Below are 20,796 nucleotides of genomic sequence, written 5' to 3' on the forward strand. Positions count from 1 at the left end.
GAGGCCCTGGAGCTCCACCAGCTGCAGGACCTGCTGCTGCTGGGTGGCAGGATCGAGGCTGTCCCTTGTCCCCTGCCGCAGCCGCGTTCCCCTCCTCTCCCGAGGTGCAGCTGCTGCGCACGGCTCTGTTTTGGCTTGCGGCAGCTCTCGCTCCACCTTTGTCCCCACGCATCGAAGTTGCCTTTAGCTGCCAAATGCCCCACAAAGAGCCCTGGGGCAATTGCTGGGGCAGCAGCAGCCCCGGCTGCTCCCCCGAGCCCTGCTGCTGAGTGCCTGGGGACGCAGAGCAGTTTTTGTGGCAGGCGGCAGCATGCACGTGGCCAACCCGGCGCTTGGCTGGCTTCCACCCCGGTAATTACTCACGGAAAGCGCCCTGCCTGTTACTTCCATCCTATTTATTGCGCTTTTACATAAATGCCGCTTCCCTGGTGCATGGGGGAACATGTGCACAGGGGGCACAGGAGAAGCTCCGTGATGCTCAGGGGGGACATGAGGGGACACCCGTTCTCAGCCCTGACCAGGTTTTCTTGGCTTTGCAGGTTGGGGGGCTGCAGTCAAGCCCGCTGGCGCGCAAGGTGAAGCGGACGCTGCCCAGCCCACCGCCTGAAGAGCCCCATGTCCCCCTGGCCAGCCCGGCCACCCCCCAGCTCTACCTGAGCAGCCTGGCCCCCAAGGCCACAGCGCCGGTCACCAAGGCCAGCCTGCTGAAGGAGCTGGACCGCGACCTGAAGCTGGTGGAGCATGAGGCCACCAAGCTGCGGAAGAAGCAGGCAGAGCTGGACGAGGAGGAGAAGGAGATCGATGCCAAGCTGAAGTACCTGGAGCTGGGCATCACCCAGCGCAAGGAGTCACTGCTGAAGGACCGGGGGGGTGGGCGGGACCACCCCTACCTGCGTGGCCCCGGGGACCGCCGTGACTACCTGTCCGACAGTGACCTACACAGCTTGCGCCTCGCCACCTACGACAGCACTGCCCTGCACCCCGTGCCCACCGGCCAGTACCCTGACTTTGCCGCCCCTGTTGCCTCCTACGGCGCCTACCCGTACCCTGCTCCACCTGGCCCCCCCGCCTTCCCACCACCACGCCTACAGCCCCCACAATACCCCGCGGCCAGCACCACACAGGATGGCTTGCCAGCGGCCCCGCTGCCCACCTTTGCTTCTCCCAGCACCTTCCCAGCCCCTGGTGCCACGTACCCAGAGCTGGGCACCCCAAGCCAGCCAGGCTACCGGCCCCAAAACCCCTATCAAACCCCCAGCGCCTTCGCCGGGGTGGCCGCTGTGCCAGCAACGCAGCCCTCCCTCTTCCAGAGCCTGGCCGAGGTCACTGGCGGGCACCAGAAGCCACGGCAGACCTCGCTTGCTGACCTGGAGCAGAAGGTCCCCACCAACTACGAGGTTATCGGCACGGCCACCAGCTCCTCTGCCGTCCCCGACGTCACCTTCAGTGCCACGACAGCAAGTGGTGGCTATGAGCAGTACAAGGTACCCGAGGCCCGGCCGGCCGAGAGAGCTGGTGCAGCACAGGGCCCCTCGGCCAGCTTCTCGTCCGAGTCCCTCTACACCAGCCTGGAGCAGAACATCCCCCGGAACTACGTGATGATCGAGGACATCAGCGAGCTTACCAAGGAGAGCCCAGCAGTGGAGGGGCAGAAAGCGGAGCCGGTGAGCACAGGCACTGACAGCCGCCATGGCAGAGAGAAGAGTGATTTGGGGGATGCTGAGGGCTCCAGCCGGCCCTGCTGCTATGCCAAAGCCGAGGAGGAGTCTGAGGAGGATGTCTACGACCACCACGGCCCGGACCACCGAGGGAAGAACAGCTACCACCGGGGCACTGAGAGCAATGGCCGGGTGTTGGGGAGCTCTGCTGGCTCGTCCTACTACTATGGGGACAGCGAGTACCGGCATTCCTCACGGGCTGACAAGCACAGCTCCAGTGCAGCACTGCCAAAGCATTCCTCCAAGAACCTGGCACCTGCTGTTGTCTCCTCGAAGCGCAGCAAGCACAGGAAGCAAGGCATGGAGCAAAAGATCTCCAAGTTTTCTCCCATCGAAGAAGCCAAAGATGTGGAGTCAGACCTGGCCTCCTACGCGGTGACAACCTCGGTCGGTGGGAGCAATGTGGCCTCCAGGGCCAAGAAGCTGCAGGAGGAGATCACCTATGGCCTGAAGAAGAATGTCTACGAGCAGCAGAAGTACTATGGCGTCTCCAACCGGGATCTGGTGGACGAGGAGGAGCGGGTCTACTCTGCCAGCAGCAGAACCCGCTCCTCCAGCTACGGGGTGGAAAAGCCCTCTGGCCGGGAGGCGGGCAGCCGGAGCAAGTCCTATGAGCGGGAGGGCATGGAGCGCTCCCAGAAAGGCGGCTCCAAGCCCTCGTCCCTCAGCATGAGCCAGAGTCGGGGGCGGGCGCCCATCCGCACGCAGCCCTCGGAGGAGGAGAGTCCTGTCAGCCCCCTGGGGAAGGCAGTGGGGGGGTCACGCAGCGCGGGAGGGCCCGGCTCCCAGTCGGCAGGGGATCCCTGCTCCCAGTTCTGCTCCAGCCACTCGTTGCCTGATGTGCAAGAGCACATCAAAGATGTGCCAAGGAGTCACTCGTACAAGCACGAGGAGGGCTACGGCATGGACGATGCCCATTGCGTTGTTTCGGACAGCGAAGGTAACGGCTCCCCGTGGTGAGCACCCCAGAGCATGGCGCTTCCCCGGGGCATGCCCCTCCGCTTGTACGCAGAGACACTCTCACCGCCTCAGTTTGCTTGACATGTGCCTTCCTCCCCCTGCCCTGGGTGTTCGGTGTTAGCCGGTCCCGTGCTGTGTCCCTTCCCCAGCGGCGCGGGCTGTCCCCCACTCGCGTGTCCGCTGCTTGCCTCTCCCACCTCATTGCATGGCTTCACCCGGGGGGCCTCAAGTGAGAGACTGACTGTGGTTTGTTTTTGGTTTCCGAAGCCTATCATTTGGGTCAGGAGGAGACAGACTGGTTTGATAAGCCCAGGGAGGCACGGGCGGAGAGGGCCAGGCACTATGGCGGCCATTCTTCTTCGCAGAAGAGACCCCCGGTTAAGCACACCTACCATGACTACGACGAGCCCCCCGACGAGGACCCATGGCAGCACGACGACTACCCACAGCACCGTGAGCACCGGCATCATGGAGAGTATGGGCGCCATGCCAGCACATCCCGGCATGCCGGCGACGAGCCCCCACGGCGCTCGGGCAAGCAGCACCCGCGGGAACCGGGCCGCCATGAGCCCCGTGGCCATGGGCCATCAGCCGCCCCCAAGAAGGCGCAGCAGCCTGAACCCCGCGTGCCTGCACCCTACGGCCCAGGCTCTGCTGAGTACGCCCCGCCATCCCGCCCCGCTGCACACCACCATGGCGCCGAGACCCCCAAAGCGCAGAAGCCCTCCCAGCCACATGGGCCGGCCACCCCAGCGCCGAAGCCAGAGCCTGTCGCACACCCGCAGCAGCCGGCAGGCAGGCAGCAGCAGGCAGGGCAGCAGCCAGCTGGCAGGCAGCAGCCGGCAGCACGGCAGGCTGCCCAGCCGGGGAGCTCGGCACAGCCTGAGGCCCGGGGTAGGACCCAGGGACCCCCATCGTCCCGACCACCGCAGCAGCAGCAGCCAGGGCCAGCCCAGGCGGTGGGGAAGGCGCCAGCCACGCTCCATGCACAGCCGGGTGGGCACACAGCACCGGCGGTAAGTACAGGCTTGGCAGGGGAAGGGGTGGGGAGAGGAACCATGGGGCAAGTTAGATCTCACTTGTCTGCCCACCCCTGCATGCTGCGGGAGCAGCCATCCCCTTGAGGGAATGTGGGGGGGACATCCCTGTGCCCTGGATCCCTCCCTGCTGCTTTTGGGGCTGCGGGGCCGTTTTCCTACAGCATTTGGGGGTTTTGGTGTCACCTCCCAGCCCAGGTTCCCCCAGAGGCTGCTCTGCTGGGTGGGTGAGCCCTGAGAGCTGTTTTCTTCATTCCAGCCAAAAGCGGAGCAGACAGACACATCCAAACCTGCAGCGAAAGTGCCACAGCAGCCGGGGAGAGCGCCCATGGCACAGCCCCTGGGAGCAGCAGGTCAGTGGGCCCAGGGACATAGTGCCATCCTCCCCCGTGCCAGCTGCCTGGCACGCCAGGGACTCGGCTGAAGCCCCCGCCAGACCCATTCCTGCTAACGGTGGCTTCCTTCATCCTGCAGCAGACAGCAAGGCTGGTCCAAGGGCGGCCGGGCTGCGTGGTCCTGCCGGCCTGGCAACAGGACAGCCCGGAACGGAAGGAGAGAGCGTTTTCTCCAAAATCCTGCCGGGGGGGGCAGCAGAACAAGCAGGCAAACTGACTGAAGGTGAGGGCTGCTCCCAGGGACTGGGACAGCGCAGTGATGCTCTCCTGCACTCAGATGGGGTTGGGTGCCGCAGTGGTGGCCAGGTGCAGATGGCAGGATGCGGCGCTCCTGCAGTTTGGGGCAAATGCAGCGGTTTGGGAGATGGGGAGGTGGGGGGCCAGCATGGCTGCTCCATGCTGATGCCTTTCTCACTTCCCTGCAGCGGTGTCGGCTTTCGGAAAGAAGTTCACTTCGTTCTGGTGAGAGGACGGCACAAGGTGAGTGCAGCCAGCACCAGGTGCTGTGCCAGGGGCTCTTCCCGCCCTGGCTGCAGCTGACACCCTCCCGCTCCCTCCTGCTGCAGGAGTTTGGGAAGCAAGTGGAGATTGAGTCGTTGCCGTGGAAAAACCTATGAAGACGCCAGTGAATTCAGCACACGGCGCCGGACTCTGGGTATAACAGTGAGTGTCGTAGGGCAGGGCCACATACTGGTCCCCTCCATCGCACCGATCCCTTCCGTCACACAAGCCCCCTCTGCTGTGCCATCCCTAGGCTCCCATGGCACCCCTGTCCCCCCTGGCACCTGCTGAGCCCAGTTCTGCCTCACTCCCAGCCCCCGGGGCAAGAAGGACACAGTGCAGCCCCATCGCCTTCATGCTGTCCGTCCCCATCCTCTTCATGCTGTCCCCATCCTCATCCCCAAGTGCCAGCCCCAAGCCAAGGCATGGGGGCTCAGCCTTGTTCCCTGGTCCCGGCAGCACTGCGTGGGCCGATGCCATGTGGAGACTGGTGCAGACCCTGGGTTTGCAGGGAAGGTTTGGGCGGCCCCAGCTCTGCTCCGGGAACCCGTCCAGCGCGGGGGCGGGCAGCAGCTGCTCCCCCAGCAGCACATCTTGGCTCGCCGCCACCCATTCGCTCGGGCTGGCACTGCCGCTCGGCAGGGTCCCCTCCGCGGAGACATCACCGCTCGGACTAATGCCTCTCTCTGTTTCTCACAAGCTTTTGAAAGCAGGGCGATCCCTGGATGCTGGACCAAACGGCGGCCAAATGGGGGCCCGGCGGATGCCCTGGGGTGGGTGCCCCCCACGCCTGGCAAGCAGCTCTGGCACGGCACACGGCAAGCCCCAGCACCGGGTGGGCGATGCACCTTCTGCCCCATGGCCGCCCTGAGGGGATGGGCCTGATCTAGGCAATCGGGTCAGGCCTCGTAGGTGGGCTGTGGCCCTTTCTCAAGATTATACACAGAGTTGCTCCTTCCAAACTCCAGCTCTGGTCTCTTCATAGGTTTTCCCCCACCCCAAGCTGAGGGCTGGGTGCTGTGGGCACCGCTCCTCCTTCCCAGCCCCATCCACCCCATGGGGCCGTCCCTGCGCCCCCTGCACTGCGGCCCGCTCGCGGTCCCCTGGGGAGCCCTGGAGCGCGTCAGCTAGGACCTAACACTGTTTCACTACTGAAATACGAGGCCATAGGACTCTGACAGGCGGCACGGCCGGCCTTTGCCGACGCGGCCGTGTGTCCCGGCCCACGGCGCTGCCCCAAAGCCATTGGAAGCATCGAACGGGCCGCGCTGGCCCTTGCCACGCAGCCAGCGCGCCCGCCGCCGGGCACCCCTTTTCTTTCGAGAACAGCCTTAATCATCCCATTTTGATTTCTGTGTATACCTCATCCACACCAGGGGGGACACGGGGTGTCGTCAGGGGGGTCCTTTTTTCACAGTTTCTCTGGGTTTATTTTGTTTTGCTTTCGGGGCTTTTCTTTTTTTACCTTTATACCAAATCCTCTTTCCTCTTTGCTTTGTGCGATGAGTTAGCACACGGGCTGTCGTCTGTAGAAGCAATAGAGTGCAGGAGGCTACAAAAGAGCACAAATCCCGTGGAACAAGATCAGGAGAGCTTTGCCTCCGGCAGAATCCTTCCTCTTACTGTGCAATCCAAGTCCTTCTCAAGCCATTTTGCGGGGACGGCCAGCGCGGTGGCCAAAGCCCACTCGCCCTGCCAGGAGGGGGTTCCTGGGAGGGGAGGCAGCCCGAGGAGGGGGCTTGCCAGCGTACAGCCGTGTGCCTCCCATGCTCTGCCGCCTCCCCGCGCTGGCAGCACCCCCCTGGTGCCCCCTGCGGCGGGTGGCAGCTGCCCCCTCGCCTGCCTGATGTTCTATGCAAGGAAATACCACGACTCCAGAACAAGACCTGTGAATAGCTACTCAGTTCAGTGTCGCGCCTAAGGGTTTCATCGCAAAGTGTGCTGCCAAGCGACCCGAGAACTACTCTTTATCGACCACCCGTGCGTATGAATTCGTGGCATGTTCGACCCACGGAGGGCCACTTTGCCAAAGGGCAGCCCTAGCGCCCGTGACCGTCTGTCCCGTCGTAAAGCATGGCTTGCAACTTCTCTGCACGGTTCCACCCGCCTTTCAGTGCTTGCTGTTCTTTGCCTGGACTTTTCTTTTTTTCTTTTCCATCAGTCCATCGCTGTACTGAAAGCTCTTTGCAGATTTGTGCACTTGTTATCGAGGACCCGGTCGCTGCGGGAAGCCCACGCTCCGTGGCAGGTCCCTCGCAGGGGGCTCTGCCTGTGCCCAAGGTGGGGAGGGTTGGGGGGAGCGTAGTGCTCCCGTGGGGCAGCCCCACCGCGGAGAGCCCTGGCCCGCGCACACCTGCCGCCTCTCCCCACGGATGACAAGTGCATAGCCCACGGGTGCCTCCTCCGGGTCCCCGGCCCCCGCCGCTCCTCGCGCTGTAAATACTTGTACAGTGTGTAAATCGCAGGCGGGACCGAGAGCCCCGCTGGGGCCTGGCTCGCATCCGCCACCTCGCCTCTGTGCCCGCCGGGACCGGGGGCGTGTAGCCCACCTTGTGGGGCCGGGCCCCCAGCCCGAATTGTGGCAGTGCTGGCCGGGGCCGGAGGGCGCAAAGGCGAAGGGCTGAGCGCGGCCGGGCGCCGTTTCCAGCGGTCAGCGCGATGCCGGGTGCGCTCCCTCCGAACATTGTGACGGTGTGCGTGTCTGCTGTGCTCTGTGCCACCCGTAGTGACCCCGTACCGTGCCGTACCGTGCCGCCCCCGCCGCTGTGTCGTGACTCCCTCCCAGAAGCTGCCCCCTCACCAGGTGTTTCTGTGGGAACAGAATAAAAAGGACTTGACACAAACCACGGACTGGCCCCGATTCCTGCCTGCGGCAAGGGGGCGGGACCCAGACCCCCGGCATGGAGGGGGTGTCCGGGCTGCGAGCCCCGTGGGGCTGGTCGGCACCAAGTGCTGGTGGGCTCTGCCGCCCACACCCGGGGCTGGGCTGGGGGGCACTCTGTGAGCTCCAATACCGCCGGCCTGTGTACGGAGCCACCGCGCTGCAGCCACCTGCCCGGGAAACCGCTCCGGAGCGGCCCAGAGGCTGCGGTGCCGCACCCTGGCTCCGGGCTACCGCTCCAAACGGGGCCACGGATGAACCGGTGTCTGGGCTGGGGCGAGCGGAGCCGTCCTCCAGCGGCGCCACCCGCGCCCACCAGGGGGCGCCGCAACTCAGGCGGTGGGCCGAGCTTCGCAGCCAATGGGAGGTGCCGCAGGCCGCCGGGCCCGCCCCTCCGTCCCGGAAGTGCCGACGCTGGCCACGCCGCCCCCGCCGCCACGACATGGAGCCGCCGGTGAGAGGCTGAGGGAGAGCGGGGTGCCCTGGCGTCACTGTCCCCGGTGCCCGCCCCGGGAGCACCGTCCGGGCACCACCCCTGCCCTGGCCCTGCACCCCGATACCCCGTAGTTGCCCCCGGCACCTTCCCAATCCCCCCGGTACCCTGGTGACTGCCCCAGCTCCGCGCCCCGGTGCTGCCCCAGTGCCCTCCTACGTCCCCGGTACCCCAGTAACTGCCCCCAGTACCCCCTTTAATTCCCGCCATGTGCCCTGGTGCGCCGCTAACTGCCCCCTGTGCCCCGCTGCTCCCCGGTTCTTGCCCCACCGCCGCCGCAGCCACCCCGGCGGGTTCCGCAGGTGCCGACGAGCACGGAGGAGATGGCTGAGATTTACCGGGAACTGAGCCGGCACCCGACGCTCAGCACCGCCTGCATCGGCCCCGACGTCACCACCCAGTACGGGGGCAAGTACTGCAGCCTCTACACCGGTACGGGGATGGGGTGTCCCTCCGCGGGGCTCTCTGCCCGCCTGCGGGGACACAGCGCGTGTCCTCACCCAGCTCCTCTCAGAGTGGTCACAGCGGGACCTGGCGCGGGCCGAGAACGTCAAGTTCTGCCGCCAGTACCTGATCTTCCACGACGGGGCCTCTGTCGTCTACTCGGGGCCCGCTGGCACCTGTTCTGAGATCAAGGATGAGTGAGTCGGGTCCTGTCCCCATGCCAGCATCCCCTTGGTGTGCTGGTGGCGGGGGCTGACAGGCACCCACCCTCCTGCAGGCTGCTGAGCCGGGAGTCCCCCAGCGGGGCGCTGAAGGCTGTCCTGCGCAAGGTCCCCAGCAAGGAGAAGGAGAAGGAGAAGCAGTTTCTGGAGGTGAGGGGGGGGCTGGGTACTTTCTGGGACTCACAGCCAGGTCCACACTGTAGCTCGTGGCCGCCCTGGCATCTGTGTCCCCAGGTCTGGGATCAGAACCGCAAGGTGAAGAGCATCGATCTGACGGTGCTGGACAAGCACGGCAGTGTCTATGATGATGGTGAGGGGCCGGGGCATGCCGGGGGGGATGTGGGGTCTTGGGGAGACAGGGGGCCAGTGCCTGACCCTCTGCTGCAGACCAATTTGGCTGCCTGGCCTGGTCACACTCGGAGACCCACCTGCTCTACGTGGCGGAGAAGAAGCGTCCCAAGGCCGAGTCGTTCTTCCAGAGCAAAGCCCCAGAGCTGAGCACCTCTGATGAGGACACAGGGTACCCCAAGAAGGAGGACGTGCCCCTCAAGGTGGGGTTTCCCCTCCCTGGGCCAGTGGGGGCCAGCAGGAGTGGCCATGGGGCTGACAGAGTTGTGCCACAGGGCGAGCTTTTCGTGTACCATGAGGACTGGGGGGAGACACTGACCACCCGCAGCGTGCCCGTCCTCTGTGTCCTGGACATCGAGAGCAGCAACATCTCGGTGCTGGAGGGCGTCCCAGAGCACCTCTCCCCTGGCCAGGTCACAACAGGGTGCCCTGGGGAACGAAAACAGGGAGGTTTTGGGGGTCAGTGGCAGGCTGAGCTGCTCACTCCCCGCCACCCCGCAGGCTTTCTGGTCCCCCGATGACACCGGCGTGGTGTTCGTGGGCTGGTGGCACAAGCCCTTCCGCCTGGGGCTGCGGCACTGCACCAACCGCCGGTGAGTCCCTGAGGGGCACCCGACAGCCCAGCCCATCCCCCTGGCCCTGCTGTGACACCTGTCTCTGTCCCCAGCTCAGCGCTCTTCTACGTGAACCTGACGGGCGGGAGATGCGGTGAGTGACACGCACCCTGGTCCTGCCAGCACCCCAGCTCCCCACAGCCCCTCACCGTCCCCTCATGCCCCTGTAGAGCTGCTCTCTGAGGACACCAGGGCTGTGTGGTCCCCACGGCTCAGCCCCGACCGCTGCCGCATCGTCTACCTGGAGAACGAGGCCCTAGGCCCCCACCAGCAGTGCAGCCGCCTCCGCATGGTGAGCAGCAGCAGGGGGCACTGGGGAGGTGTTGGGGTGTCCGTGCTGGGTTGGGGGCTTGGAGGAGGGTGGTGGTTCCCCCTTCCCAGGCTGCAGTGGGTGCTGAGACTCTGCAAAACTGACCTTGTGAATGTCTCCCGCAGTACGACTGGTACACCAAGCACACCACCATGGTGCTGGAGGTCGTGCCACGGCAGACATGGGGTGAGTACAGCCTTGGGGGTGGTGAGGGGTGCACAGAGCGGTGCTGAGCACCCCCACTCTCATTACAGGCTCTTTCCCGGGCATCTACTGCAGCGCTCTGCCAGGGTTGTGCTGGGCAGCTGACAGCCGCAGGCTGGTGCTGGACACGGCCCAGCGCAGCCAGCAGGTGAGGGCTGCCATGCTGGGATGGCAGGGGAGCACGTGGGGGGACCGCGCCATGTCAGGACTCTGCTGGACTCTGCCCTTGTGCCCCTAGGATGTGTTCGTGGTGGACACAGTGACAGGTGCCACGACCTCGCTGACGGCTGGTGAGTGGCAGATCATCAGGGCCATGGCAGTGTTGGTGCTGGCAAGGGGATCAGGCCTGCAGGTCTGACCCCGCTTCTTCCCCAGATGTTCCCCAGGGAAGCTGGTCTGTCCTCACCATCGACCGGGACCTCTTGGTGGCCAGGTTCTCCACCCCGAGCTGCCCCCCTACACTGGTAAGGTGTCGCCTCCCTCCCCAGTGCCCACCAGTCCCTCGGTGCTGGAACTGACCCTTGTACCCATGCAGAAAGTGGCCGTCCTGCCCAGCGCTGGCCAGGAGGCGCAGGTGCAGTGGGTCTGCCTGCAGGATGCGCCCCCTGTGCCCGGCATCAGCTGGAGCATTCGCACCCTGCGGCCCCCGCTGGAGCAGGAACACCCCCAGTACAGTGAGTGCCAGGGGGGCCAGCCTGGGCTCTGCTGCCCCTGCTGAGCTCTGACCCCCCCACCCCACCTTTGCAGGGGGCCTGGACTTTGATGCCATCCTGCTGTGCCCAAGTGAGAGCCTCACCTCCCAGAAGCCCCCCTTGGTTGTGATGCCCCATGGTAAGAGCTTGTCCCTGCCCCAATGTAGCCCCTGCCCTGGCTAGGCAGCATTACCCCCCCTTTACCTTTGCCCTTCGCAGGGGGTCCCCACTCCGTCTTCACGGCTGGGTGGATGCTGTACCCGGCAGCGCTGTGCCGCTTGGGCTTCGCTGTGCTGCTGGGTGAGTGACACCAGGGCCCGGGCACTGCTGGGTGCGCAGTGCCTGTGGTGGGGCCATGGTGGGGGAAGGAAGGCTCTCATGCTGCCCCCCCGCAGTGAATTACCGTGGCTCACTGGGCTTTGGCCAGGACGGCGTGGCCTCCCTGCCGGGCAACGTGGGCACGCAGGATGTGTGCGATGTGCAGGTATGGCCATGGCATGCGGTCCTGACCCCAGGGTGCCTCATGCTCCTGTGGGTGCCCCAAGGAGGGAAAGTGGGGCCAACCTGACTCAGCGGGTGTCCCCCCCACCATGGTGGCAGTTCTGCGTGGAGCGGGTGCTGCAGGAGGAGCCGCTGGATGCCGGCCGGGTGGCACTGGTGGGCGGCTCGCATGGGGGCTTCCTGGCTTGCCACCTCCTCGGCCAATACCCCAACACCTACCACGCCTGTGTGGTCCGCAACCCTGTGGTGAACATTGCCTCCATGGTGGCCACCACTGACATCCCTGACTGGTGAGTACCCTTGTCACCATGCCCCCACCACCCTAACCCCACACGAGCCCCCGTACCTCTTGCCTGCAGGTGCCTGACGGAAACAGGGCTATCCTATGCACCTGACGCCCTGCCAGACCCAGCCCAGTGGACGGACATGCTGCTCAAGTCACCCATGCGCTATGTTGACCAGGTATGGCCCTGTCCTTGTCCCTCTCCCTGCTGGCAGTGCCAGCGCTGAGGCTCTGCTGCTCCCGCAGGTCCGTGCACCTGTGCTGCTGATGCTGGGGGAGGACGACCGGCGCGTGCCTCCGAAGCAGGGGCTGGAGTATTACCGTGCCCTCAAAGCCCGAGGGATCCCCACGCGGTGAGTGGGTTGCTGGGTGCCCGGGTTGGGGGCATGGGCACAGCACTAAGCCCTCTGTCCCCTCCAGGCTGCTCTGGTACCCGGGAAACAACCACGCGCTGGCCGGTGTCGAGGCCGAAGCTGACGGCTTTATGAACATGGTGCTGTGGCTGCTCAAGCACCTGCAGTGCTAACTTGCCCCCATTGCTGCCGCCCCCCAATAAACAGTGTAGCTCAGCATCCTGGTGTCTCCCGTAGTGGTGTCAGTGCCAGTGCCACCTCCGCTCCCAGTGCACCTGGAGCTCACAGCCAGCAGACCCATCTCCCATGGGACTGGGTGTGTGTGCTGCCAGGGCTGCAGTGTGCCACGGCGGAGGGTGGGACCTCCCAGCGGCTGCGGGGAGGGCAGGCAGCGCCGGGCAGGCCCCTGACGCCAGCTGCTCGCACATGCCTTGGCAGCTTGCTGTGCAGCCAGTGCCAGCGGCCCAGCATGGCGGAGCAGGGCCCCATGGATTCGGCAACTGAGCAGGGTGCGAAGGTGGGCAGGGGAGCCTGAGGGGCTGTGTGGATGAGTGCAGCCTCCTTTCAGAGGTGGGTGTAGGCAGAGGGGTGAGCTTTCCCCCGCCAGCGTGCCTCTGCCCCTGCCCAGGTGGCCGACAGCCCTGCTACCTGCTACTGAGAGCTGAGACAGTTCCCAGTTGTCACCCATACCACCCTTGGCACTGCCACAGGGGGACAGACATCCTGCTCTGCACCGGTGAGTGGTGGGCACAGCAATTCAGTGCTCTCTGCCGGCAGATGCAGTGCAGGCAGCAGGTGACAGTGAGTAAGCAGCTATCGCAGTTGTATTGCTAGCTTGGGTTAAACCACGAAAGCGGGTCAGCACTCTACACTGGCCTTTGGTTCTGCTTGATTTCCACCACATACAGAATGGCTGAAAAGCCAGAGCTGCTCGTTTTCTAGCCCAGCAGCCAGGGAGCCTCTGAGCCTTTCTGCTTTTTTCCTCTCTTCTCTCTCTCTGGGATCAGCTTTGGCACCAGGTACTGTTTTCCTGGTAGACAGAGTTGGTGAGGAATTGCATTGACTATTTTTTATTTCCTCTTATATATATATTTATTAGTAGTGTTTTTTATTTTATCTCAATCCAAGTTTCTACCTTCCCTTTTGATTCTCTCCCCTATTGGGGGGGGATGAGGGAAGGGGTGAGTGAGCAGCTATAGCGGTTGTATTGCTGGCTCAGGTTAAACCATGACAGTGGTCAGCACTCTGCACTGGCCTTTGGTTCTGCTTCATTTCCACCACGTACAGAAGGGGCTGCTCCGGCCAGCTGCAGCTGCAGCCGCTGCGGTGGGCTGGGACAGCCTGTGCCTGCAAAGCCTGCGGAGCTGAGCATCAACAGGGCCAGCACAACTGAAAAACATCCCTGGAGAGCGACACAGAGGCCAGGGCGGGCACAAGGCTGCTGGCAAGGGCCTCCTGCCCCCTGTCTGCGTGGCCAGGGACAAGGCCCCGTGCTGGTGACCTTTATGCACAAATGCTTCTGCACACACGGCCCTTCAAGGGCTCCAGCAGTGGTGATGGGCTGGTGGCTTTTTCCCAAACTTCTGACCACACAGGAGGGTGGATGTTGAAATGCTGATCACTTGTAAAGGGAAAAGAGGTGTATCTGCTCGGGAGGTACAGGAACTTGGAGCATTTGGCCTTTCCCAAACTGGGAGCGGCATTTGCAAGAGCAGCTACAGCCTCCTTCTGAGTGCCAAAAATGTTAAGGGTCAGGTCCGTGTGCCCGTGGCACACGTAAGCAATGCACACTGGGGGATAACAGAGCCCCCGTGCTCCAGCGGTTCTCCATGAGCACCCTCAGAGCCGTCCCCGTGCAGCCTCGGCCCAGCCATGAGGTCACAGTGGGGCTGTGAGGTCACAGAGCCACACGGTGCTGCGACAGCCATATGACTGGACCGCGCAGCTCCCGACCCTCACTGCAGCAGCGACAGCAGCGGCAGCGAAAGCAGCAGCGTCAGCAGCGGCAGCGAAAGCAGTGTGGTGCAAGCGCGGGTGCCATGGCCCTCGCCCAGCACCTTCTCCCCCTCCTCCTCCTCTGGGTGGCCCTGCATGCCAGGACTGCCCAGGCTGCTCCGTGGCGAGCGCGGGGAGCGGGTAAGTGGGTGGCAGTGGTGCAGCCTTTCACGGCCAGCAGGCTCCTCTCCCCAAGAAGAGGGCAGGATAGCTTTTCCTCCAGGGCTTTGCGAGGGTTTCCTCTGCGTGTTGATCCATCTGCTCCTTGAGGAGTGTTGCACGTGGCCTGGGGAGAGTGTTTGCAGAGCTGCCAGGAGCCAGCCAAGAGGTCACCAGGCCCCTCTGCAGCTTTAGGAAGCTCGACCTACATCTGGCTCCTGTGTAGTTACCTGAGCCCCTTCCAGTGCCCGTGGTTCACTAAGGCAGCAAGTGGATCCAACCTTGTAACAGGAAGATATCCATCTGTGCTTGCTTCTAGATGGGGGTGGTGGCCCTGATCAATCCTCTCGTCTGGCTGTTGGCTTGGAGCCCTTGGGTCGTCCTGGTCGTAAGTTCTCAAGAAGGAAGAAACGTTGATAATGTTTCAGTGGGGGGAAGGAGCATTTACCTTTTAATCTTCTCTCTGTGGGTAAGGCAAGTCGCTCCTTCTGTGACCAAAGCAGAGACATAGAGGAGAGCAGAGCGGGACCGGGCCGGGCTCAGGGATGTGTCCCGGGGCGCTTTCCCTTAGGAAAGTGGCTTTGCCAGCCCCTCAGAGCCTGAGCTGCTCCCGGTGCCAGCTGCCAAGCCAGCGGCTTGTTGGGGTTGAGTTAGAGCAGCTGTGAGCTCCAGGGAGTCCTTTCTCCCGGCGGCTCCACGCGTGGTTCGTTTGTCCCAGTACGGTGCCGCTGCAGGCACGTGGTAACTCTTTGCCGCATGTCCCGAGTGGGAGGGAGGGACGAGTGCCGTGGAGTAATCCCCGCTTTGATATTGCACTCCCTGCCGCTCCGAGCTGAGGAAGTGACTTGCGCTGTGTCACGGAGCTGTTCTGTCCTGCGCTTGTTTGCAGCCGTGCCTGTCGGCCAAGGTGATCCAGGTTCCCGTCCGGGTTCCAGGATGGAGGCTTTGGGAGATGCCGTGGGTACGTCATGGCTTTTTCCTCCCTTTTGAGCTGCCAGCTCCAAGCGCAAGGGTCCTCCAGCTGGACACCTCTCGGGTGTGGGGACAGAGACCTGCACGTGTGTGCCCTCTCCTCACTGCAGCTGCAATTCGGTTCTGCTGATGCAGATCACTGTAGATGACAGAGGCTTCTTTGGGTGTTTGGTTACAGATGTGCCCGTGGGAAAGACTTTTCTAGCTCCTCGCCTGGATGCTGGGCTACAGCCTGGCTGGCGTCGCAGGGCTGAGTAGTCTGTCTCTGCTGACCTCACAAGCTGTGCGTTGTTTTTCCGTAATGTCTTGACATAAAATTGAACCTCATACTTTCTGTTAAGGTCTTCCAAGAGCAGAGTATCAAGCTGAAGGAGGAAAAAAGCCCCCAGAGGCACCTGAATTCAGGAAGCAAATTCTGAAGAAATCGCAGGGAGGACGCGGTGGGTCTGTTTCACTCTGCATTAGACATGAGACAGGACAGCCAGATGATGCAGACACACATCTGGACACGCTGTGGCCCGCACAGTGGGAAGGGGCTGATCAGAGCCTCGCAGTGATGCTGGCTTTCACTCCTTGCAGGCTCTGGCGAGACACAGAGATGGTGCAGAGCCTCTGCTGCCAGCTGTGGTTCCAGCCAAGAGCCAGGGGCAGCTGCTGCCCCCATTTCACCATTAGGGCTCAGAGCTGGTTTGTGCAGGCGTCAGGACACAGACTGGAGGGCCTGGTGTGTGCTGAACTTGTGTTCAGCTCACATGTAGCACTGCTTGCCCACAGGGCCGGTTCAAGGCGGGATCGAGGTCCCAAGTAATGCTGGTTGCCCTTTCCTGTGCTAGGAATCGGGTGGAGATGCTGATTCCGCTGCCTTTTTGGATTGAGCTCAGTTTCCTGTCTGCAGGCCGATAGCGGGGCTGGGACGAACGTGGCCATGGCTGGTGCTCAGGGGGAAGGGCGTGAGGGCCTTGCGGAGGAGCCTTCTCAGAAGGGCTGTTTCCCTGGCTGGCCTGGCTGCGGCTTCTTCCCGTCCGCCCTGCAGGAGGCATTTAGCGTCACTTGCCAGTTTGCCAGAGATGCACTGCGTGCAATGGGAACCAGGAGGTCGCGTGCAATTTCCTGGTCTCCCAGCAGGTCAGGCGTGGCTGTTTGGAGTGGTGACGAGGCGCAGTCCTGAAAGCCCAGGCCTTGTTTCTATTCCTTTTTGGTGCCTTTGAGAAGTATTGCCTCCCGCAGATGCCATCTCCCTGATGGGAAGGGTTCCATCTGATCCAGCTGTCCCCCTTTCTTTCCCAAGATATGGACCGCAAGGCTGTGCAGAAGGAGGCGTTTCCAGAAGGAAGCAGCCGCTCACTGCCAGTCCCTGGTGGAAAACTGGAGGGGATGCGGGACACCGGCCGGCCAGGTAACTGCTGTCCCGTGATCAGCCGGTGTCACCCATCGGGACTGGGCTGTGGCAGCAGGCTCTTCCCCCAGTGCCCGCTCTTGCACGTCACGTCAGCAGCCAAAGCTGAAAGTGTTTTGAGTTGGGGGCATCTGGGCCCCATTCCACAGATGGTGGGAAATGGGACTCTCTTACGCATGTACCTCCTGCTGTAGCTGCAGCCCAGATCTTGCCGTGAGTCCCCAGAGGCACAAGAGCAGCACAGAGCGCGATCCTTCCCGTGAGCTGGGTCCGGAGTGATGCTCTGACTGCCAGACTGGGCTTAGAGGGAACCTGCATCCTCTGTGTCAGAGCTGTGCTGATGCTTTCCCTGTCGTCTCTGGTTTTTGGCAGTGCCGCCCAAGCCAGGAGAAGTCCACCGCAGCAGAGTATATGAATTTTTTCAAACGGACTCAGGTACTGATCAATCCCACTGGGAGTCCCCAAAGGAGACACGTCCTGAAACCTGGGAGCACCTGCAGCAGTGCCCATTCTGGAGAAAAGGCAGAAAGGGAGAGCGAGGCTCAAGTGTCTGCTGTGAAGGCCTGACTCCGTCCCCTCGGGTGGGGGTGGCACTCCCTGCTGCAGGAACGGGCTTTGTCCGTGTCCCCTGAAGGAGCGAACGGTGAAGCTGCTGCGCTTCACCCCTTGTGGCCTTCTGAGTTTTGTCAGTGGGACACCCTATCCCAAAGGGTGGGATGGTGCCTCCAGGCACCAGCACTGGGGGCAACAGAGAACTTGCTGGCTATATCAAAGGTGCTGCAGGCTTACCAGTGGTGCACAGAGCAGACTAAAGTCCAGAATTGCTCCCGCAGATGCGACCCACAAGAGACGCGCAGGTGTTTCCGAAGTCCAGGGGAAAGCAGATGTTTCCAATTCTAAAGAGGACGAACTTCCTCTCTGCCCCCAAGATGTGCGAAAGAGCTGTATGATAAACACAGCTCTAACCATCACTTTAGTGCCACTTGGAATAGCAGTGGCAGTGATGGCCTTCCTGTTCTGGCGGCGGAGGAAGGCAAAAAAGTGAGTTATTGATTTCCCATCACCCCAACTGCTTCCTTAGGTAGCTGTTTGTAGCCACCAAGCCTTTCTGGTCAGGCTGCTGTGAAGGGGCAAGTCAGTGGTTGGCCAAAGAATTCTGCTGAGGTTCGCGCTACTGTTGGGTGCCTGAATTGGCCTCTTAATTCCTGGGCCACCTCCTTGGTAGCCTGCTCTGGCTGGAGCCAGAGTGAGCTCCGGCTGACCCTGCCTGGCCAAGAGCAGCCCCAGGAGCGACAGGCACAGGCAAAGCCAGGGCAGGACGAGAAGGAGCGGGGATGAGATCGCCCTAGAAGGCGAGATGCGCACTGTCACGGCTCCTGAGGGGGAACCTGCCCGGAGGAATCCACCTGCTCGGCGGTGCCCTGAGGTGCAGGTGTCCACCTCGGCCAAGGGGAGCCAGCAGCTCAGCCATGGTGTGAGCCGTGCCAGCTCTGGGCCGTGCTGCGGAGGAGAGTCCCCGTGTCCCGCCTGCAGCTCGGGCCTCAGCAGGCTCCATGGCTCCATCCACAGAAAGCAGGACAGAGCTTTTGGAGCCCATCAGGAATCCAGAGGCCGCTCTCCACGCCGGGACCGCTGGGACATTGGCCGGGACAGCTGGGACGCACACCCAGACAGCTGGGATGGCGAGGAAGACATCCATGAGAGCTGGATCCAACCCCGGGAGCCGCCACTCCCGCCTCCCAAACCATCACGCCCGCGGAGCCCACGGCCCCCCAGCCCGGTGACCCCGATGAGGAGGGACCAGCACGGTGGCTACTGGCCCCAGGCCGAAGAAGACTTTGAGCGCCCGGCCTCCCCACGGCCCCCCCGGCCCCCACGTCCTCCCAGCCCGGCCATGGCCACCCCACAGAGGATGACCCGTGAAAGTGGCTTCCGGCCCCCAAGCAGACAGGACTTCCAGCGCCCACCGACACCACGGTCTCCTCAGCCGCCAAGCCGGTCTCCGCATCCCCCAAGCCGGCCCCCACGTCCTCCGAGCCGGTCCCTGCATCCCCCGAGCCAGTCCCCGCGTTCCCCCGGCCGGTCCCAGCTCACCATGATGCAGCAGGACCCACGAGGTGGCAACCGGCACCCGCCACCCCCTCGTCCCCCACCACCCCAGCCCTTCGGCAGGGGCTGAAGGAGCCCCCCCAGGGCAGGGCTTGGGGTGCGATGACAGAGCCCCCACCAATTGATTTGGGGATCAGCCCTTTCTATCCAAATAAAGAGGGACTGAGCTGTCACACAAGTGTCCGAGTGCTACCAACAGCAAACCCAGCCAGGCACCAGCCCTGGCTGATCTCCAGGCCCGGGCACAGCCCTGGCTGCCCACGGCGTGGGCAGGAACCAGGCATGGGGCTCCCCCCACCAGCAGCGGGGCCCAGAGGGGCTGGGTGAGCCCCCGGCCATGGCCAGCAACAGACAGAGACGCCAACCTGACCGGCGCACGGTGTGGGAGGTGGTGATGGGCGCCTGGTCTGGGCAGTCACACAGCCTGTGCAGGGTCCGTGGGGTGAGGGAATGTTTGTTGCAGTGGCATCCTCTGGCCATGGACGTCCTCCAGTGGGATACCCAGCAAAAGAGGGAAGGCAGCAAGAGCACCTCTAGGAACACAAGCCTGATAAGCAGGTGTACTGGAGGCATAGCAAAGGTCCTCCCTGGTTACGTTTTATTGTGGTTTGATCACAATACGTGACCATCTCTTGCTTACAAAGATCCTTTATACTGTTAGATTTCCCACGACACTGTTGTTGACTGAGTCAGTTTTAAATCTTTTTAATGAGGTGAATGTTTTGTAATTTAAGTGAAAACTACTTCTGTTCTTGTTTAGAAGAGCTCCCCTCAGTGCTAATGTTACATAGTGTTCTAACTTCATTAGACACTTGGATGCTTCCAAATACCACGTGGATTGGGTCAACTCTCTACAGCTACCCGAAAGGAGGTTGTAGCATGGAATGTGTTGGTCTCTTCTCCCAAGTAACAAATGACAGGGTGAGAGAAAATGGCCTCAAGTTGCACCAGGGAAGGTTCAGACTGGATGTGAGAAAACATTTCTTCCTGGAAGGGGCTGTTGGGCATTGGAACAGGCTGCCCACGGCAGTGGTGGAGTCACCAGCACCAGGGGAGTTTAAATAGCACACAGATGAGGCTCTTAGGGACATGGTTTAGTGCCAGATTTAGGTTATGGTTGGACTTGATCTTAAACATCTGTTTCAACCTAAATGATTCTATGAAAACAAAATTAAAAGAAAAATTAATAATCTAAAAATCTAATAAAGGGAGAGTCCACAGGAGTACCTGCAGGGTCCCTGAAAATGGGGGAGGTGCAACCCCCCTATAGATCCTGTTCCCCGGCCGCAGGTGGTCCCTCCTCCCATCCACATCAGTTGAGGTACTCAGAGGGTAAAATTCTTCCGACAGGGCTACAGACATATCCCTGCTGCCACTCCCGGTACCTGTTACATATTCATTAATTTCTCCCGCCCAGCCTATTCATTAAACATATCACTATGGCTGTGCCCCATGTGATTCGTTGTTGCGCTACAGCCGATAGTAAACACGCTCGCTTCCCGCCACAATGTATCGTTTTTTCCCGCCAGGAACACTATATACATGCAGCTCCTTATGCACCTGTGCTGAGCTCTGCTGCTGGGCAGAGGAGTTCTTGTTACAGAGCAGCAGGGTAGAATCTGCAGAGGTTTTAGCCAACAGACAGAAAGCAATATCTTGAAACAAAGCTGTTAATAATAAAATGAAGTAAGAACAAACCAATCAGCAGTGTGAATCGTGACATCGCATTTTTTTTAAACATGCTATAATTATTCATTGAAAGAGCATTACCAAAACAGGCGCATTGTCAGTGCTAAGCGTCAACCCCACCAGGCACCAGCCCTGGCTGATCTCCAGGCCCGGGCACAGCCCTGGCTGCCCACAGCGTGGGGAGGAACCAGGCATGGGGCTCCCCCCACCAGCAGCGGGGCCCAGAGGGGCTGGGTGAGCCCCCGGCCATGGCCAGCAACAGACAGAGACGCCAACCTGACCGGCGCACGGTGTGGGAGGTGGTGATGGGCGCCTGGTCTGGGCAGTCACACGGCCTGTGGAGGGTCCATGGGGTGAGGGAACGTTTGTTGCAGTGGCATCCTCTGGCCATGAACATCCTCCAGTGGGATACCCAGCAAAAGAGGGAAGGCATCAAGAGCACCTCCTGGAGGCACAACAAAAGTTTTCCCTGGTTAATGGACCCTTGATGGGCCCTAATTCATGGCCATGACCAGCTGGGG

General features: G+C 62.2%; 3 protein-coding genes across 6 annotated transcripts in view; all 3 read left to right on the forward strand.

Annotated features, from left to right (window-relative positions):
- The window catches only part of BSN (bassoon presynaptic cytomatrix protein), a 95,047-nt gene extending 87,593 nt beyond the window's left edge, over window positions 1-7,454 (forward strand). For 2 of the 3 annotated variants that reach the window (XM_065075281.1, XM_065075283.1), the window contains 7 exons: window positions 540-2,658; window positions 2,946-3,694; window positions 3,975-4,068; window positions 4,190-4,333; window positions 4,536-4,590; window positions 4,677-4,773; window positions 5,312-7,454. In XM_065075281.1, coding sequence (XP_064931353.1) covers window positions 540-2,658; window positions 2,946-3,694; window positions 3,975-4,068; window positions 4,190-4,333; window positions 4,536-4,576 — 3,147 coding nt within the window. In that variant the 3' untranslated portion in view covers window positions 4,577-4,590; window positions 4,677-4,773; window positions 5,312-7,454. The remainder of the gene's footprint in view (window positions 1-539; window positions 2,659-2,945; window positions 3,695-3,974; window positions 4,069-4,189; window positions 4,334-4,535; window positions 4,591-4,676; window positions 4,774-5,311) is intronic. The other variant, XM_065075282.1, reaches the window with a different exon arrangement.
- Window positions 7,455-7,496: 42 nt separating this feature from the next.
- On the forward strand, window positions 7,497-12,174 carry LOC102097899 (acylamino-acid-releasing enzyme). Of its 2 annotated transcripts, none has more exons than XM_065075305.1 (22): window positions 7,497-7,946; window positions 8,267-8,417; window positions 8,500-8,626; window positions 8,707-8,800; window positions 8,885-8,960; window positions 9,038-9,201; window positions 9,274-9,411; window positions 9,500-9,591; window positions 9,666-9,706; window positions 9,783-9,904; window positions 10,048-10,108; window positions 10,177-10,274; window positions 10,365-10,416; window positions 10,502-10,590; window positions 10,662-10,800; window positions 10,874-10,957; window positions 11,038-11,118; window positions 11,214-11,302; window positions 11,419-11,609; window positions 11,679-11,781; window positions 11,849-11,955; window positions 12,023-12,174. In XM_065075305.1, exons 1-22 carry the CDS (start codon window positions 7,512-7,514, stop codon window positions 12,126-12,128), a joined length of 2,640 nt encoding a protein of 879 aa, XP_064931377.1. In that variant the 5' UTR covers window positions 7,497-7,511; the 3' UTR covers window positions 12,129-12,174. The 2 variants fall into 2 exon arrangements, with proteins under 2 accessions (XP_064931377.1, XP_064931378.1); XM_065075306.1 differs by having other exon boundaries at window positions 8,288-8,417.
- A 2,268-nt stretch (window positions 12,175-14,442) lies between these two features.
- On the forward strand, window positions 14,443-20,357 carry LOC135580454 (serine/arginine repetitive matrix protein 1-like). Its single transcript, XM_065075316.1, has 6 exons — window positions 14,443-15,070; window positions 15,423-15,521; window positions 16,370-16,477; window positions 16,850-16,912; window positions 17,311-17,518; window positions 18,047-20,357. The coding sequence occupies exons 1-6, from the start codon at window positions 14,866-14,868 to the stop codon at window positions 18,654-18,656; spliced, it is 1,293 nt and encodes a 430-aa protein (XP_064931388.1). The 5' UTR covers window positions 14,443-14,865; the 3' UTR covers window positions 18,657-20,357.
- Window positions 20,358-20,796: the final 439 nt, after the last annotated feature.

The sequence above is a fragment of the Columba livia genome, chromosome 10, assembly GCF_036013475.1.
Source record: "Columba livia isolate bColLiv1 breed racing homer chromosome 10, bColLiv1.pat.W.v2, whole genome shotgun sequence".
NCBI lineage: Eukaryota > Metazoa > Chordata > Aves > Columbiformes > Columbidae > Columba > Columba livia.

Excerpts from the sequence above, each read along its gene's own strand:
- LOC135580454 (XM_065075316.1), top strand. The coding sequence starts at position 14,866 with ATGTCCCGAGTGGGAGGGAGGGACGAGTGCCGTGGAGTAATCCCCGCT. Across the intron at positions 15,071-15,422 it reads GGCTTTGGGAGATGCCGTGG|GTCTTCCAAGAGCAGAGTAT; the intron begins GTACGTCATGGC and ends CTTTCTGTTAAG. Across the intron at positions 17,519-18,046 it reads CGGCGGAGGAAGGCAAAAAA|AAAGCAGGACAGAGCTTTTG; the intron begins GTGAGTTATTGA and ends CTCCATCCACAG.
- LOC102097899 (XM_065075305.1), top strand. The coding sequence starts at position 7,512 with ATGGAGGGGGTGTCCGGGCTGCGAGCCCCGTGGGGCTGGTCGGCACCA. Across the intron at positions 8,627-8,706 it reads TGTTCTGAGATCAAGGATGA|GCTGCTGAGCCGGGAGTCCC; the intron begins GTGAGTCGGGTC and ends ACCCTCCTGCAG. Across the intron at positions 9,905-10,047 it reads AGTGCAGCCGCCTCCGCATG|TACGACTGGTACACCAAGCA; the intron begins GTGAGCAGCAGC and ends TGTCTCCCGCAG.